The sequence below is a fragment of the Saccopteryx bilineata genome, chromosome 3 (assembly GCF_036850765.1).
Source record: "Saccopteryx bilineata isolate mSacBil1 chromosome 3, mSacBil1_pri_phased_curated, whole genome shotgun sequence".
NCBI classification, from domain to species: Eukaryota; Metazoa; Chordata; class Mammalia; order Chiroptera; family Emballonuridae; genus Saccopteryx; species Saccopteryx bilineata.
Genome location: NC_089492.1, coordinates 253,032,394 through 253,049,863, shown reverse-complemented (window position 1 = coordinate 253,049,863; position 17,470 = coordinate 253,032,394). Strand labels below are relative to the sequence as shown.

Below are 17,470 nucleotides of genomic sequence, written 5' to 3'. Positions count from 1 at the left end.
CCACCTTGCTTCTAACTCATCCTGTCCCTTCATGATGAGATGGGGATGGACACATAGAACAGCTATGGTTTGGGAGAGACTAAGACCTTATTTTCTTCACAGCCATCTGGGCTCTAGAGTCCCCCTTACATTCCTCAGTACAGCCTAATTATGGCATTTCATGATGGGTCTGTCTCCCCCACAAGAGTGGGGCCTCTTGGAAGTCAGAGATGTGTCTGGTCATCACTTCATGCCAGCACCCAGCACCCAGCACTCAATGCAATACCCTGAATACTGCTCTTCAGTAACTGTCCACTGTCTTGCTTGCTTATACAGTGGCCTATGAGCACCTCGTGGCCAGGGACCAAGTCTTATCCGGTTTTGTATTTTCCCACATACTGGGCTTTATGTTGTGATGTCCTTCACTGTTGATGACTCATGAGCAAGGTGAAGACAGAATAGGTGGCAGCACACAAAAGGGACACCCTGCTTCAACACCTGTCCCCAACCAAGAGCCTCGCTGTCTGAAATTCTACACTCACTGAAGGATCTTGTTAATATGGCAAGACTGTCTAGCCTGGGTGAGGTCCAGCCAGACCTTGGGCCCCATTGACAGCCTGGGGCATGTGCTTAGAAAGTTGTTTATAGACAATGTGATCTTGAAGAAGCCCTTTCCCTTCTATGAGCCTTTGTTTCTTCATTCTAAAATAATGAGAAGAGTCCATGTCCCTCCTGCCTCGTAGGCTCTGATATCTGGGAGTTGGGGGAAGAGCTTTGCAAATTACAAGATGCTATTCGTCCGTCACTGAGAGGTGTGGTTCTTACACCCGAGGGAGTATGGGAAATAAGATGGGTGTGTGTTTATGGGAGAAGCATGGTCACAGGTGGGGTAGCCCTAGGTGGAGGGCAGCATTCGGAAGTGTGTCACGGCCAGGGAGGGGTGTGAAAGTGCAGGATGACTGGTGGGGCCATTACAGAGGCAAAGAGCATGTGGCTAAATATGGGGGCCCAGAGAGAGACGAGGAAGTGGGAAGCCCACGTTGCACCCTCCTGGGCCCTGGCAGAGGCTGTTCCTCTTCCTGTAAGGCCCTCCCCTCCCTCTCCAGACTCACCTCCTTCAGAAAACTGAAAAACCGACTCCCAGAAAATCAGCCTCTCTTGAGCTTCTGCTGCCTTTGTACCCTACCTCTCAGCACACATTTGCCGGGTAATTCTTTGCCTGTATGTTTCTCTCAAGAGTCTGTGAGTTTGATGCATTTGACTTTTCTCTAATTCCTGAGCAAAGCAAGGCCTGGTGTGCAGTAGGTGCTAGAGCAGTTTGATGAACAGAAGTGAACTTTTAGTCTTATCTTTACCACCTCTGTTGCTCTAAACTTCCTGGTCTTGTCATTGCCTTAGAACACCTCTTTTTTGGTCCTGCTTCCTGAAGCCTTCCACACCCTATCCCCCTTTTTATTTCATCCATTTGAATTCTATGCATTTTTAAAAACCAAGGTCAAACCTCACTTCCTCCCTGAAGCCTTCCTAGGATACTCTTATTGGCTCTAGATGGTGTTGGGGAGTAATTTCCATTTGGGTCTCACTTTTCCTTCCTATAATGTGAAGGGGTTGAAGCAGATGGTTCTTAGGGGCGTCTTCAGTTGTGTCATTTTAAGACTCATGCATTCAGGGCTTATTGAGGACTTCCTGCATGCCAGCTCCTGCACTGTGCACAGACTGCGGGAGTGACTGAGACGGCTCCTCAAGGAGCAGCCTGTCACGTGGAGGAGCCAGACGTGCAGAGATACCATGGCAACACACCACGGGACACCCCAGGCCACAGGTGTGTGCCATGCAGTTAGGACTCCAGCAGACCAGAAGCAGCTCCCTCTCAGGTGGAGGACGGAAACAGAGGTGTGATGTTTGGTCTGGGTTTTCACAGATAAGTAAGAGTTCACCACCTAGCAACAAAAAGGGAGAACATCTCCGGAAGAGGGAGAGGGATGAACAAAGACATGGAGAGAGGTGTGGAAATAGCCGACTTGCTCACATCGAAGCACTGGGCGCGACGTGGTAAAAAGCAGGTGGGGTAGAGAGGATGCTCACAAGGGCAAAGATGTGCTAGACGCTGTAACTAAAGCTTTCAATGCAGAACCGGGGTTTGAATTAAATAAGAATGAAAACATTACCCTGAAGGTAGTGGGGAGCCATGGCAGGTTTTTGAGAGAGGGTGGAATCTGATACTTGGCTGAGCACTCTGTTGCACTGTTCTGTATTGTTTGTTATCTTTGCCTTTCTTGTCTGTAAATGTTGGGTCCCGATGGGCAGGAGCTCTCTATATTCCCCGAGCACCCAGTGCAGGGCCTGGCACACAGCGGGTTCTCGTTGAGTAGCTGGTTATCCTGCCCCATTCTCAATACACATCCAAACCCCTTCCAGCATGTTGTTGAGCCTCCCTTGCAGGCGGAGGCCAGCCCGCCTCCTCCGTACTCATGCTCTATGTCCTCATGGAGGCTCATGGGGCCTGTTTGTTGCCCTGTCTAATTTTTATCCATCCTGATGGTCCATGTTGAGCTTTAGCCCTGTGACTGTGTCACTGTGGTCCAGTTAGGTGTGAGCTCTCAGTTTTGGTCATCAATGCCATGCCCTTGAGGCTGGGCTCTTAGGCTCACGGTGCTGGCCCTGACCCGGACCCTTTCTGCATTATGACCCAGCTCCCAGGGAGGCTGACAGGCTCCTGCAGCACAAGGGGAGAAACAGACTTGCTATAACTATCCTTAGAGATGAGATAAAACACAGATTAACTTGGAGTCAAAAACATGTCATTTGCCTTTAAAACCAGAATTGCTCTTTTGCTTGTGCTATCTGATGTTTGGGTGGAAAATAATACAAGAAAAGGGAAATATAGTTAAATCCCAAATCAGAGCCTTGTATCCTCCTGGGAATTAATTTTTTTAAAGAGTTTCAGGCCCTGGCCGGTTGGCTCAGTGGTAGAGCATCGGCCTGGAGTGCAGAAGTCCTGGGTTTGATAGCCGGCCAGGGCACACAGGAGAAGCGCCCATCTGCTTCTCCCCCCCTCCCCCCCTCCTTCCTCTCTGTCTCTCTCTTCCCCTCTCACAGCCAAGGCTCCATTGGAGCAAAGATGGCCCGGGCGCTGGGGATGGCTCCTTGGCCTCTGCCCCAGGCGCTAGAGTGGCTCTGGTCGCAACAGAGCGATGCCCCGGAGGGGCAGAGCATCGCCCCCTGGTGGGCAGAGCATCGCCCCTGGTGGGCGTGCCGGGTGGATCCCAGTCGAGTGCATGCGGGAGTCTGTCTGACTGTCTCTCCCCATTTCCAGCTTCAGAAAAATACAAAAAAAAAAAAAAAAAAAAAAAAGAGTTTCTGACCAAGGTGCTCTAAGTGGTATTCATAGTTTGATGAAGCAGGGGTATAGGGATAAAGAGGGAGTTCATTTTTTTTTTTAATTGAAGGGTGGGTGCATTTGCTTTAAATTCTCAAGGCTGTGAACTGTGAGGAATGAACTCTCCCACTGTTTTCTACAGAAGGCTCCGAAGCCCATGGCAAGGGGCTTCCACAAACAGGTGACATCAGGGTGCTGAGACTCCCCCTGCATCCTATGTACCACATTTCAGGGGCTCTTCTTCCCGCCACCCCATGTCAAAGAACTCTCTCACTAACTGATGCTGAGAGCACCGGGCTGGGGATCTTGGAGCTCAGGCTGGAGTCCTGCATCTGACCAGCCCGTCTGCTCCCTGGACCTCAACTTCCTCATCCATATCATGAGGAGTGGTCCCAGATGATTGCTAAAGTCCCCAACTGTCAGCTCCATTTCATTGACCTGTGACAATGCAACATGCAAAAAAAAAAAGGGGGGGGGGAGGTATAAAAAAATCAAGATAATTCTATTCAGGCTGACAGAGGACTTGAAAGAGACAATCCCCCAATTAACTTGTAAATGAGATTCTAAGGTTCTTCTGAGTTTTACAAAGCTTTGAATTTTTAAGAACTTCAACCAATCAAGAATACTTCTAAGAAGGAACTGAGTACTTTTCTCTAGAGGTGAGCCCCTCAAAGGCAGGGTCATGCCTTAGTCGTTTATACATTCAGCTCCATCCTTCCTCCAGAGCCCTTGCATAACGTGTTGTTTTCCTAAGCGAAAGAACGGATGACTGTATACAGGAGTGCATGCTCAGTACAGTCTGGGCATGGTGGGGGCACAGAGAAAATATAAATGTGATCCTCCCCCAGGAAGGGGGCACAAAGAGCCCACACGACTGGGGAACAATCTGAGGCGGACTATGAGTCAGAGCACATTGTTGTGCAGTGGGAGCTCAGAGACGTATGACTCACAGCATGGTTTCACTTGGGCCCTGAGAGATCATCCAGCCCAACAGAGAAGTCCTGGGTCTTGCCCTCGGCTGTGATGAGCCTGTTGGCAATCTGGGACTGCAACCCAGAAACCAGAGGAAATGGAAACACTTATTGAGCACCTACTGGCTGCCAGGCACTGTCCCATGCTTGTTTCTAAGCTTTGAAACCATCTTTGGAGGCTGCCATTATTACACCAACTTTATAGATGAGTAGGGAAAGGTTTCAAGAGGCCAAGAACCGTGACAAAGACTCCCACAGCTAGCAGGAACCTGAGAAAGAATTCGAACCTATGCTTCCCAGGTGGAACTTAGCCAGACTTCAGTCCAGCCTTGGAATTATAAAAGCCTATGGTCAAATCCTGGCTCTGACAAAAACTCTTTGACCTCAGGCAGTGCTCATCACCTTTAATTTGAGCTCCCTTTTCCTCATTCCTAATATGGAGACTATTATATCTATAAGGAATAAATAAATAAGATCAGGTATGACAACTACTTCACTTGATAAATAACAGTGATTAATACAATTCTTTGTTAATGGTAAGGGAAAGGTATATCAGGGAAGAAGGTTCAAAGGCCATGAGGCAGCAAAGCTCATGGTCAAGGTCTTGGGCAAGGAAAGTGGGCAGACTATTCTGGCAGGAGCAGTAAGTTAGATATCTTCATGTCCTTCAAGGAGGCTGGGTCATTAGAGGAGTAGGAAATGAAGCTAAGAAGCATGGCAGTGTCAGCACAATTCAGATGCCCAAATGCTCACTGGGTTCACCCCCAGCAGGCACGGGAACGCCCAGCGCTTTGGGCTCTGGTCCAGCCCTCAGGAAGGATACTCATCTCTTGACCTTTCCTCACTGGCCCAGTAAGTTGGCCACAGCAGACCACCAGAGCTAAAACTTCTCAGGGGTGTGTCCTCTCTAGTCCTGAACCTTTGAATCTTGACCGAAGGGAACAGTCATGCACCGGGGGGACATATGTATATAAACACCCATCTCATGATAATCTTCCAACTGAGTGATGTTGTCCCTACTTTCTGGATGAGCAAATGGAAGGACCAGAGACCTGATGAGCCTAGATGATGCAGGAGTCCCTGAGGATGAGCTATCAGGTGAAGCAGCATATGGTACCACCCAGACTAACTTAGAAGACTGACTGTATTCGGCACTTAGTAACCCCCATTCCTGTGGACTCCCATAAAATGTGGCCACCCCTTATGTCTGACCCCATGTCAATACCCTAAACTCAGGAAATACTCTGCTAAGGTCTTCTGCCCCATACACTCTCTGGGGCAGGGCCGGGATTTCTTTCCCGTGCCACAGGTGGGAAACTGAAGGCCAGAGAGAGGCTAAGGGAAGTTGCCCCTGAATACGGAGCCAGAGAAGCAGGACCCCAGCCCACAATGCTCTGCTCTGCCACTTACCGCAGCCTCGGCATGGGGGTCGCCACTTTCTCCACCATGGGGTTCAGCCGATAATAATCCAAAAACGTTCTGGCCACGTTTCGCCCCAGCTTCATGTCTGGAAGTGTGTGCGTTAAGGAGCAACTTGGAAAAGAGATTGAGCCAGAGTGAAAAGAGGGCTAATATTAGAAATGATAACAGTGGTAAAAATAGTTCACACCTCTCACTGTTGAAAGCTTTTTATATGGGCTATCTTTTCTAATCCTCACCAAAGGCCTTAAATGGTAGAGACTATCATCTTCCTCATTTAACTGATGAGGAAAGAAGCACACAGGAGTTATAATTTGCTCTGGGCCACAGAGCTGGGGAGAACAGGAGCCAGGGTATATAGATCTAGACAGTTTTACCCCAAAGAGTGTGTTTGAAGCTTTTATTTATTTACTTTTTATTGTATTTATTGATTTTAGGGAGAGGAAGGGAGATAGAGACAAAGACAGAGAAAGAAACATCAATTTGTTGTTCCACTCACTTATGTTACACGTTCATTGATTGACTCTTGTATGTGCCCTGACCGGGGATTGAACTTGCAACCTTGGGATGTCGGGGCAATGCTCTAACCAACTGAGCTACCTGACCAGGGCAATAGCTTTTAGAATATATTGCATCCCTTTGGAAATCCTCAGGCTTCTGTGGTCTGGCTTCAGGTGTCTCAGGGGTGGAGGCCAATAAGCAAGACTCCAGAGCAAGATGCCCTTTCTGTTTGTAGAGCAGGGCCTGCTTGCCCTCAGGGATCAGTCATCAACTTACTTAGTACCCCCACCATAAATAGTGTCCCATTCCACCTTGAAATCTACCAAGAATGAATTTTTAGGGTAAGGATTCATGACCTGTTAAGATACACATGCCCCAGGACCCTAGTAACTATGGACGCCTTGGTACAGAGGAGCATGACCACCTCCTGTCCAGCCACACAGGGTGCCTGCTCTGTGCTATGTCTCACAGCTCCGGGCCCTGAAGTCCCTGCCTCCCCCCCCCACTACACTCCCCTTGGCTAATTAATGACAATCAAAGGCCCAATTAGGTAATATCTCTTTAGTAAAGCCTTCCCCTTACCCCACACTTCCATGGCTTCCTAACTGACTTCACTCGAAGCATGTAAATAATAAGCAGTATTTCATACCCCTCAGATCTGAACATCCACACTGGCACCAATCTATCTCCACGAGACTCCCTATCTCTTGAGTTTGCCCACTTCTCTCCAGTCCCTTGTTACCATCTTAGAAAAGACCAGTGCCACCTTTTCCCTGGATTACTGTCACCCTGTCCTAACAGGACTCCATGCCACACATCTGCCTGCCTCTAACCCATTTTCTATAATGTAGCCAGGACAGTTATTCTAAAACATAGATTTGACCATGTCACCCAACTGAATAAAACCCTTTCGTGGTCCAAGCTGCCTTTAAATTTCAAAATTTGGAACTTGATTTACAAGATTCTTTAGGCTGAGTCCCTGATTATTTTCTCGTTTGTGCCTGCGACCTCCCACCTTCCACCATCTTCTTTGTCCTTCACACTCCAGCAAAACTGATCTGTTTTCCCTCCAGGTCTTTGCCTACACCATTCCATCTTGCCATACCACTCTCCCTCCCTCCACGTGCCTTACAGGGCTGACTCCTCACTCTTCAGACTCCTGTTTAGTTCCCACTTCGCAGCATAAGTCTCAGCCACCATGCCCTCTGGGGTCTTGGAGCTGGACTAGCAAATGATTTTTCTCCATCTTCTTCAAAAAGTCCCCAAGTTGGGGTTGGGCATGACCCAGAACCTGAAAACCAGCATTTTTGGAGCACCTAGCATGTGCCCAGCTCTGCACCAGGTACTTGGTTAACATGTGCACTTTGATCATCAAGTCAACCCAGTGAGGAAGGCATTTTCTGGGAAGTTAAGGAACTCGTCCAAGCCCACATAACCAGAAATGGTAGAGTCAGGACTAAAATCAGGAATGTCTGACTGCAGTGCCGTGAGCTTTCTACCACCCTGGGCTGTTTCCTAACTTGAAGGCACCTTTGCTGTCAAGGGCTGAGTCATCCCAGGCCAGCGCCTGGTGGGAGAAGGAAAAGCACCAGATGAGTTGTTTATGACAGCGAGCTTTGCCGCAGGCTCGCTGTGCTCTTGGGCTGCCACCTGGTTTCTTCCTCCAGATCCGACTGACCTTCTCTGTCCTCTTCTTTTAAAAAGTTCACAAGCTGGCTCTGGGCATGACCTCTCTGACCGGCCGACTCTGAAGGCAGCTTCACGGCCAGAGCCCGCAGAGGCAGCTGGCTGCTTCAACCCAGCCAGGCTCTTGTCAGCCTGGGGAGATCAGCTCATGATCATGTGCGCCAACAGCAAGAGCTACCGGGGCCCCGTGGAAAGGAGAGGTCCCTGTGTACTGGGATGAAAAGTTGCAGTGGAAGTTCTGGAATCAGATGTATCTAATCCAAATCCTGGCTCTGCCACATGCTGTGTATAGCAGATTGCATTTTCCAAAGACATCTGCAATAGTAGCTCCATCTCACATGTTATTTTCTGCTATGACCTTGACACCCCTTCTACTGATGATGTGGTCTGTGTCTCCTCTCCTTGAGTCTGGGTGCGGTTGTGACTCACCCATAACCAAGACAAGTGGCAGAAGTGATTCTGCAGGACTTCTGAGGCAAGGTCAGGAAAGGCGATGTAACTTGCCCCTTGCTTACTGGAAGACTCCAGCTGGGGTCCTGAACCACCATGCAAGCAGTCCTGAGGCCACCATGCTGTGAGGAAGCCCAAAATAGCCCATGGAGGGGGTGCAGGGAGCAGCCCTGAGACTACTCGGAGAGACTCCGATGGAGAGAGAGTCCTAGCCACCCACAGCTCCTCCAGCACGCTGCTCCTCTAGCCCCGGTCATTGTCCAACTGCAGCTCCATCAAAGACTCCAAGCTAGAACCATGCAGCCAAGCCCTTCCCAAATTTCTGACCCAAAGAAAACATGAGAGAATAGCTATTCATTTAATCACTATGTTTGGGGAGAGGGGGGGGGGGGTGGATTTGTTATGTAATGATAAAGAACTAGAGCACTTTGGGACCTCACAAAAGCAAATTGATCTCCTGTGCCTCAGTTTTCTTGTCTGTAGATGGAACGGTGATGTCCGCCTCACAAGGTTGTTATGATGATGTGTGTGACTAACTGATATAAATAAATGAGTGGGGAAGAGGGAAGCCTGAACCCTTCCTCCCCAACCTGCAGTGACAGACAGACTCGAAGCAACCCTGGAAGATATCCTTGTTAACCAATACTCTTGAGCTCTACTGGGGAAAGGACGTGGGCCGTGCCAGTCACATGTTCCACTGTGAGGTGTTGATCATTCCAGACAAGCTCTGTTCAAAAGACAGTGTTTTAAAGGTGGGAGTTGGTCTGGGACAACCCTCTGTCCCTCCCCCTCTCCAATCATATTACATGTTCCTTAACCCCGACAGCCTCACTCCATATTATTTACGGCGATGGCCCTGTTTGAGTCAAGAAATGGGATGTGGGCAGGAGACGGGGTGAGAGTGATTGAGTGCTTTCAATTAACACAAGCTGTCTTTGAACAAAGATTTAAGATCTGGGCAAGGAGAAGGCAATAACTCTCTTGGCTGGAACCCTTTCGATATATTGCAGAATGAAGAGAGAAACGAATTGGGGTGATAACTCCCAACTTTTCTTTGCCAGAAAAAAATCTCAGGATGGTCTTGAGTTGGAAATGTCAGCCTCGTCAGATCCTCGTGTAGCTCACCGATCTGTTTTCTGCAGATGGTAGGGGGGATCAGGACCCTAAAATCAGTGAAGCAGGAGGGTTCTGCTGGACTGTCTGAAACTCAGACTGACTTGGTGATTTTGCCCAGAACTGTTTTGAATTAAAGAGTGGCTGTCTGTAACACCTGCCTCCTACTTCGTGGGACCCTTCAGTGGGCACTGAGGGTTTGGACATTTACTGCTCGATCTCATTCATTTACTCAAACATTTGCTGGCCTCCTCCGATGTGTATCCTGCTACAAAGAGTGACAGGGACTGGGGTTAGATACAGAAAAATCAGACAAGTACAAATTTACCGTCTAGAGGAAGAAACCAACATGTTGAAATGAACTACGGTACCAAGCAGGCTGTGACGTTGCCACCTTTACCCTGTGCACTGTACACTGTAGCTGCTATTGCCAACCCTCACCACACCCTGCAGGGCCAAAGCACGATTCTACACACACTTCACAGAAGAGGACACGGAAAAAAGGAGAGTTTGCATAGTTACCCCGAATCCCGTGGCTTGCAAGTGATAGAGGTAGCAGCACATGAGCCAGAGAGTCTTTCCACACCATGCTTACGCTTTTTCCTCTCTTGAGTATGAGCGTAAACTCCAACACTAAATTCTGTGAACATGTAGAAGGAGATTTAATTCCAAATGGAGGGACTGGGAAAGGCTTCATGGAAGTGGGTGTATGACAAAGATTAGAAGGACCGAAGTGAATCTGAAAGGGGGAGGAGGAGAGAGACGAGTGTCAGTGGAAGCACAAAGTGTGATGAGGGAAATGACCTTGGGCCAGGAATAAGAGAGAGAAAGGCCCAAGGGCCGTGCAGCGGCTGTGTAGCGCACAGGGTGAGGCTGCAATAGTAAGTAGGCGGCAGACAGCTCAGTGAAAGCTCTGAATGCCAAATTAAGGAATTTAAACTTCCGTCGGCAATAAAAACCAGTAAATCTTTATGGTTGCAGCGATTATTCATTCAGTGATTGTATTTATCAATCGTCAAGTATACTCAGACTTTCTGGAAGGCTCAGGGCATCCTATGGTAAAACAACAACAACAACAACAAAATAAAAGAAAACAAACAAACAAAGAAATGAGGACAATGGTTTTTAAGGCTAGAAGTGGAAACAGATGGCAAAGGAATAAAACACCCAGAGAAATACATAATTGCAATTGGAATAGTGGTCTGAAGAAATGCACTGGGTCTGTAACTGAGGGCAGCGAGGGTGCTGCTGTAGGCAGGGGTGTGGGCAGGCCTCTCTGAGCAGAGGACCTGGGAACTGAGAGTGGACAGTGGGTGTGGCAGCATCTATGAAGGAGGAAGGGCGGCATGTGCGAAGGGTCCTTGAAGGAGACAGGGGCTGAAAGAGGGCTGATGTGGACAGACGGACAAGGGCTGGGTCACATGGAACCTTAATCTGGGCCACCTTAAGGAGTCTGGATCCTCTAAGTGAATGGGAAGCTACTAAAGAATTTTAAGCAGGAAAATGAGATGGTCTGATTTATATTCTTAAAAGGTCACTGCTATGCTTAAAATAAGAAACGCAGAGTGGCAGCAGGTCGATCAGCCGGGAGACTGCTGCAGTGGTCCGGGAGAGGGGCGGGGCCTGACTCGGGAAAGAGGCCCCAGAGGCCGGAAGACATGAGTCTGGGGGAAGAGGCAGCAGGAGCTACTGACAGGTTGCACGTGGGACCTGAGGGAGAGAAGGGATGAAGGACAATTCCTGCTGTATTTCACAGCTGGGTGGATGGGGGTGCCATGATCTGGAATGCAGAAGACTTGGGGAGGAGGGGCAGGTTCAGGGGAGGGGCAAGGAGTTCGGTTTGAGTTCTAGAAGCCTAGAAGATCCAGGTCTTTAAATAGGAAATAGGAAAAATCAGAAATAGGAAAAAAAAAATCAGATAATGGAAATGGTTTCTGAACTATCAGTTCTTTGGGATTATTCATGTCACTGTTTATTTTATTATTGAATTTATTGGGGTGACATCAGTTAATAACACTATTATATAGGTTTTAGTGTACAGTTCTATCACACATTACCTGTACATTGTATCGTGTGTTCACCATCCAAAGGCATGCTTTATCACCATTTATCGCCCTTTATTCTCTTCTACCTGCCCCACCCGCCCTCCCCTCTTGTAACCACCCTACCGTTCTCTGTGTCTATGCATTTGCGGGTTTTATGTTATGTTTTTGCTTACTCCCCTTGCCTTGTCATGCAGCCCACACCCCGTCCCCACGGACAGCTGTGTGATGCGTTCCCTTCTGCACAGTTCTTCCACTCATTCTCCCCATTCTCAGGGGGTCCCAAGGTCTTCCTGATAGTGGCAGGGACTGCGGGGGCCTCTGTTTTTCTGTCTCAGGGCCTCAGATCTGCTACACTGAATGAGCACATAAGTGGGACTCAGGAGACCAGCCTGGTGTTAGTCAGTAACTTGCCATGAGACCTTGACCACTTCCCTTCTCGGAGCCTGACTGCTCTGTGGGTAAAGAGTTCTCTCCCTCAAGTACTTTCCAGTGTTAACAGGGTAAGTTCAAGAAAAGACCTCAACACAATAAACTTGTGAAAAAAACCCATCCCCATTCTTTCATTCAGCAAGTATTTATGGAGAACCTACTATGTGTCAAGTTATTTTAGGCACCTGACACAGTGGAAAGAGCTGACAAAGATTCCTGTCTCCATGGAGTTTACCTTCTAGCGATGGGACCCCAACTGTCAATCTAATACGTCTGGAAACTATCAAGGATGCCAGAGTGATGTGTGCTATAAGGTCAAGATAAAGAACAGGGTAAGGGGAGTGCTGGGGGTCAGGGGCAGATCACAGCATTAGGTTGAGTGGCCAGGGGAGGCCTCACTGAAAATGAGGGGTGCACTTCAGATGGCCTGGAGGGGGCTAAGGAGCTGGCCAGCACCAACGATAAGCTGATCCTCCTCCTCTGAGATGGGAGCCCTGACTAGTCATTTCATAACCGAACTCTTGCTAAATCCAGTCCAATCCCACTGCTCGGGATGGATAATGGTCAGCCTTGGGGATGAGTCCTCCCTGGGAGTCAGGAACGCCTCCTTCTCCGTGCATGGCCCTTTCCTGACTGCACACCCTCCCCACCTCCCGGAGCAGCTCCAGAGGGGACGTGTCTCACACACATCCTTCTGCCTTGCCTGGGGCCTCCCTTCTCCATGCGCCTCCTTCCCTCACAGGCCCTCATCTCTGAGGCTGTTTCCACACATTTCACTCCCTCCAGCTATTCCAGGACCACCCCGTGAGCTCCCGCTGCCTGCCCAGCCCTGCAGGGCCTGAGGTCGGGCCTCACTCATCCGATCTGCAATTCACGTTCTTTCCCAACTAAGTGTGTGCTGTGGCAGGCCTGCTTACCACCCCATTTTGCAGATGAGAAATCAAAACTGGCTTGTGTACTGAGGTGCATCAAGTATTGGCACAAGGAAGATTAAGGCCTATTCATTCATTCATTCATTCATTCATTCATTCAGTAATTCATTTGCTCAATTTACTCATTCAGTCTTACATTTATTAAGAATACTCTACAAGCCGGACACTGTTCTAAGAGCTGGAATACAACGAAGGGAAAAACAGACACAGTCCCTGTCCTCATGTAGGTCTTTCCTTGCCATCATCCTGCCTCCAGATAAAAAATTTTTAACTCCTGCCTGCTCCCTATTTGGAAACTCCTACCTAGAATTCTTTCTCTGCCCACATGCCTCCCCATGCCAGCCACAGATGATCATCATTAAAGGAGATCGATTAATTCAGCAGAGGGGTAGGCCAGAGAAGAGCAATTTCTCTTTGGTAAGGCTGACAGCACTGCTGGAATATTAAGAGGCACCTGTGTAGGAGCCTCTAGGTGAAGTCAGAAGAACAATGTGACAATGAAATATCTCTTGTCGCTGCCTCCCTCACTCATCCTCCCACGGTGTCGGACAGGTGCATGACTAAACAGATGAATCCTTCTCTCAAGTGCAGTGTGGAGGCTGCAGGAGTAATTGCAGAGTCCTTTCCAATTGCAGACAAGTCCTGAGGTGCCCTCGAGGTGAGGAGGCAAGAGAGAGACCGAGAGAGACATGGAGGCACAGCAGAAGGGAAGGACAGACCAAGCGAAACAGGCAGAGGCAGAGACCAAAAGAGAAAGAGATGCACATAGACAGGAAGACACACAGAGAAAGTGTTGAGGGTGGCGAAGAAAGATGAGGAGAGAAACCCAGCTTGAAAACTGGAGAGAAATGGAGTGAGGGGCAGAGACAAAAATAGGAAGTGAATGACAAAGCGGCGGGGAGTCAAAAGGCACGTGAGAGGGAAAAATACAAATGGGGACAGTGAGGAGGAGGAGAGAGCGGGAGAGGAGACGGGAAGAGACAAAAGGAAAAACAGCAGAGAGTCGCAGGCAGAAGGGAGAGACAGTGAATGAGTTGCAGCAAGCTAAAATGGAGACAAAAACAGCGGGTGAGGCAGAGGAGGGACTGAGGAAGGGAGAGATGGACAGACAGGGGAGGAGCCCTCCTCCTTAACATGGGAAACAGCTCAAAAGCGTAGGTGTCTTCTGAGAGGCTCGCAGCAGACAGGAGCCTGCAGATGAGTGCATACATATTAATGGTGGGGAGAATGACCATGAAGTGAAGTTTGGGATAACTGTGAGGCTCTATATTAGGTCTCTATTTTCAGTGTAACAAATTATCTCAAACTTGGCTGCCTAATACAACAGATATGAGAAAACTTTACTTTCTCATAGTTCTGGAGGCCAGGAATCTGAAAAGTTAGTTTCAGTGGGCCCAAATCAAGGTGTTAACAGGGCTGTACTCCCTCTTCAGGTTCTAGAAGAGAAACCGTTTCTGGCCTTTTCCAAACTTCTGGTGGCTGCCAGCATGCCTTCGCTTGTGAGCACACCACTCCGTTCTCTGTCTCCTGGGTCACATTGCCTCCTCCTCCTCTGTATGTGTCAGATTCCCCTCTGCCTTCCTCATCTAAGGGCACATGTGTTGCACTGAGGGTTCACAAGCCACATTTACAGGTTCCAGGGGTTAGGATCTGGCCATCTTTGGAGGCTGTTAGTCAGCGCCTGCATTCTCCCAGAGTTCACTTGCTTGGCTAAGAGCCGCGGAGGAAGACCCTGGAGGAGTCGGTTCTGACTGTGCCAAACGCCTTGCTGGATGCTCAGCTGCCCCACCCCGCCTGACCCTCAGTGTCACTTGGAGATGCCCAATACCTCCCACATAAGCAGCAAGTACATTTACCAGGATGTGGATCCAAAATACGTCTAACTCCAGGGTCCTTTTTATTTGCATTATTTGATGCCTCTCAAGGTCAGGAAGTGCCTGTGCTGGACCAAGTGCTGTTTCTGCCCCCCACTTAAACATATCGCAAACCCGCCCCCTCCCTTCTCCCACTACCGTTCCTTTAGTTCAGAACCTTGTCTCTTATCTGAACTATTGCTTCAGCCTCCTGATCAATCTTCTTGCTTCAGTTTCTCCCCATTTTGACTGAGGAAAATTCTCACATTTGCTACTTGTAAATCACTTCCCAACTTATAACCCTATACCAACTGCCTGTTACCTACAGGGTATGATAGAAAGTCTTAAGTCTGGAATCCATGGTTTTCCATAAGTAAGTCTAAGCCTCTTTCCCTGACACTGCATCCCACGGTGCATCTATTAGAATGTGGGGTTTAAAATCTGAAAAGCATGGGCTTTGATTTTTAGCTCCTGTACATTTGGCTGTGTGACTCTGGACAAGCTACATACCTTCTCTGAGCCTCAGTTTTTCACCTCTGCAATGGATACTGTTACCTACCTCACAGGATTACTGTGTTGATCAGAAACTATGTATCCAAAGCACTTAGCACAATGCGGGGCAAGCAGCAGCTCTTTTATTATCATTATTATTTATGAACCCATCATTTCCAACAAAACATGACCTCTTCAAGGACAAGGTGTGTCATGCTCAAACTTATTTTCAGCATCATTTAGCACATGTTTGGGTTATTAACAGAGACAAGGAAAAAACAAACAAACAAACCAAGCAAAAAACAAGATAAGCGAGGGAGGGAGAAAATGAGGGACAGAGAGACAGAGGGCGGGGAAGATGAAGTTGTTTTTAAAATCCTGTTTTTTCTTTTTAAGATTTTATTTGTTGATTTTAAAGAAAGGAGGGAGAGAGAGAAAGGATGGTGGGGGGTGGGGTGGGCAGGAAGCATCAACTTGTTTGTTGTATGTGCCTTGACTAGGCAAGTCCAGGGTCTTGAATAGGCGACCTCAGTGTTCCAGGTCAATGCTTTATCCACTGTGCCACCACAGGTCAGGCTAAAAGCCTGTGTTCTGGATGCTCAGGGATAAGACCTTGCGGGTCCCTTCCCATGCTGTGTCCCTCGGTTTCCTGTAAAATTGGCTAAGGTTAACCTAGATGATCGCTAGTTCTAATTCGTACTCTCTCCGCTCTTCCTTAGGAGAAGTGTTTCCATGAAGCAGGGTTAAGCCTTTCCAGCCAGGCTGATAATGGCCCACTTTATCAGGCATGGAGCTGGTACCTACCACCTTGATGGGGCGTCTGGAAGAGAAATCAGGCTAGGGGCTGGCTAGGCTAGAACAGATGGAGCTCTGACCTCAGTTTTAACTGTCTGAGTCTGGATGGGATGACTCTGGGGCAGAGGGGGGTGGGTTTAGACTCCAGACCATGTTAGGTAGGTTGTTGTCATTCATGTATTTATTCAGAAGACACTTTCCAAGCACCTCCTATGTGTTGGGCCACGTAGTAGGTTTAGAGAGCATAGACACTGGGCATACAGAGCGACAAAGCCAGGGGTGGCCCTGCCCTTGAGCTGCTGATAGGCCAGACACCTTTGACATTGGAGGCTGGGTGATTCTGTTGTAAGGAGCGGTCCTATGCATTGTAGGATGCTTAGCGCCCCCCCCCCCCGGCTTCTTCTACTAAATGCCAGCAGAATACCCACCTCATGTGACAACCAAAAATGTCTTCAGGCATTTTCAAACATTCCCTGGGTAGTAGGAACAATTCACCCCTGGTGAGAGCTGGTGTCTAGAAAATGCAGTCTCTGGTGGAGGGGCAGCAAGTGACATAGGAGAGGGGGTGAGGGTATGACTGAGGGGCCTCAGCTTCCCTGCCTGGGAAGGGTCATCCCTGAATGGACCCTTGGAGACAGGGGAGGGGCAAGGAAGCTGACCTCACTGGCTGCACTGACCTCATAGGATGATCATCTATCCCCTTCCTCCCATCACTTTGGCAGGAAGAGTGGCATCCCTCCATCCCTAGCAAAACAAACCTCAGTCTCCCTTGCCTACTTGCCCTGGACTGCTGGTGTTTACATCCCACCTCTATCTCAGACTCATTCTTCACTCACGAGGGAAGCTAGCCTCTCCCTCCAGCTTCCACACCATCACTTGCTTTGTGGCTCCCTCACGGCTCCTCTTCTTCTGCCCTAGGCACCAGCTACTTCACAGCAGCGCCTCCCTCTGCCCACTGATGGTTGGCCGCCGCTCTGGAAATAGGCTCTCAGAACCTGCTGTGCCTGCCCAGCTGGGCCCCGCTCAGCAATTGTCGAGACTTGGATGGGGCTCGCCCCAAAGGAGGCTCTGCTGCTCTGATAGATGCTCAGCCCCTGCTTGGCTCATAGATATTTCAGAAGCTTCAACTGATGCAACATAAAAACAAGACCAAAGACCAAAGGAAATATTTGCACAGCAGCATCTTGGAGCAGGTGGAGCGGGGAGAAGGAAGAGAGGTGGAAAGAGCAGGAAGAGCTCTCAACGCTCCTGGCTTCTGGCCTCAGCTCTGGTTCGGAGCAACTGCGAGGCCTTGGCCTTCCTTCGAGCAAGTCTCCGGTAAATGTCAGTTTTCTGGTCTATTAAGTTTGGGTAGGGGGTGACTTGTTGATGTTTTGAAACCATTCAGCCTCCAGATCAAGGAGTTCTACCTGGGGCCAACTGAGGT

At 48.9% G+C, this 17,470-nt stretch overlaps 1 protein-coding gene and 1 long non-coding RNA gene across 3 annotated transcripts in view; one reads left to right on the top strand and one right to left on the bottom strand.

Moving 5' to 3' along the window:
* Positions 1-17,470, bottom strand: part of AGBL4 (AGBL carboxypeptidase 4) — a 1,318,466-nt gene that overhangs the window by 771 nt on the left and 1,300,225 nt on the right. Inside the window, exon 12 of the mRNA XM_066269248.1 lies at positions 5,740-5,836. Coding sequence (XP_066125345.1) covers positions 5,740-5,836 — 97 coding nt within the window. The remainder of the gene's footprint in view (positions 1-5,739; positions 5,837-17,470) is intronic.
* The window catches only part of LOC136331177 (uncharacterized), a 60,756-nt gene that overhangs the window by 40,840 nt on the left and 2,446 nt on the right, over positions 1-17,470 (top strand). For both annotated transcript variants that reach the window (XR_010730453.1, XR_010730452.1), the window contains exon 2: positions 16,963-17,361. This is a non-coding gene — a long non-coding RNA (uncharacterized lncRNA). The remainder of the gene's footprint in view (positions 1-16,962; positions 17,362-17,470) is intronic.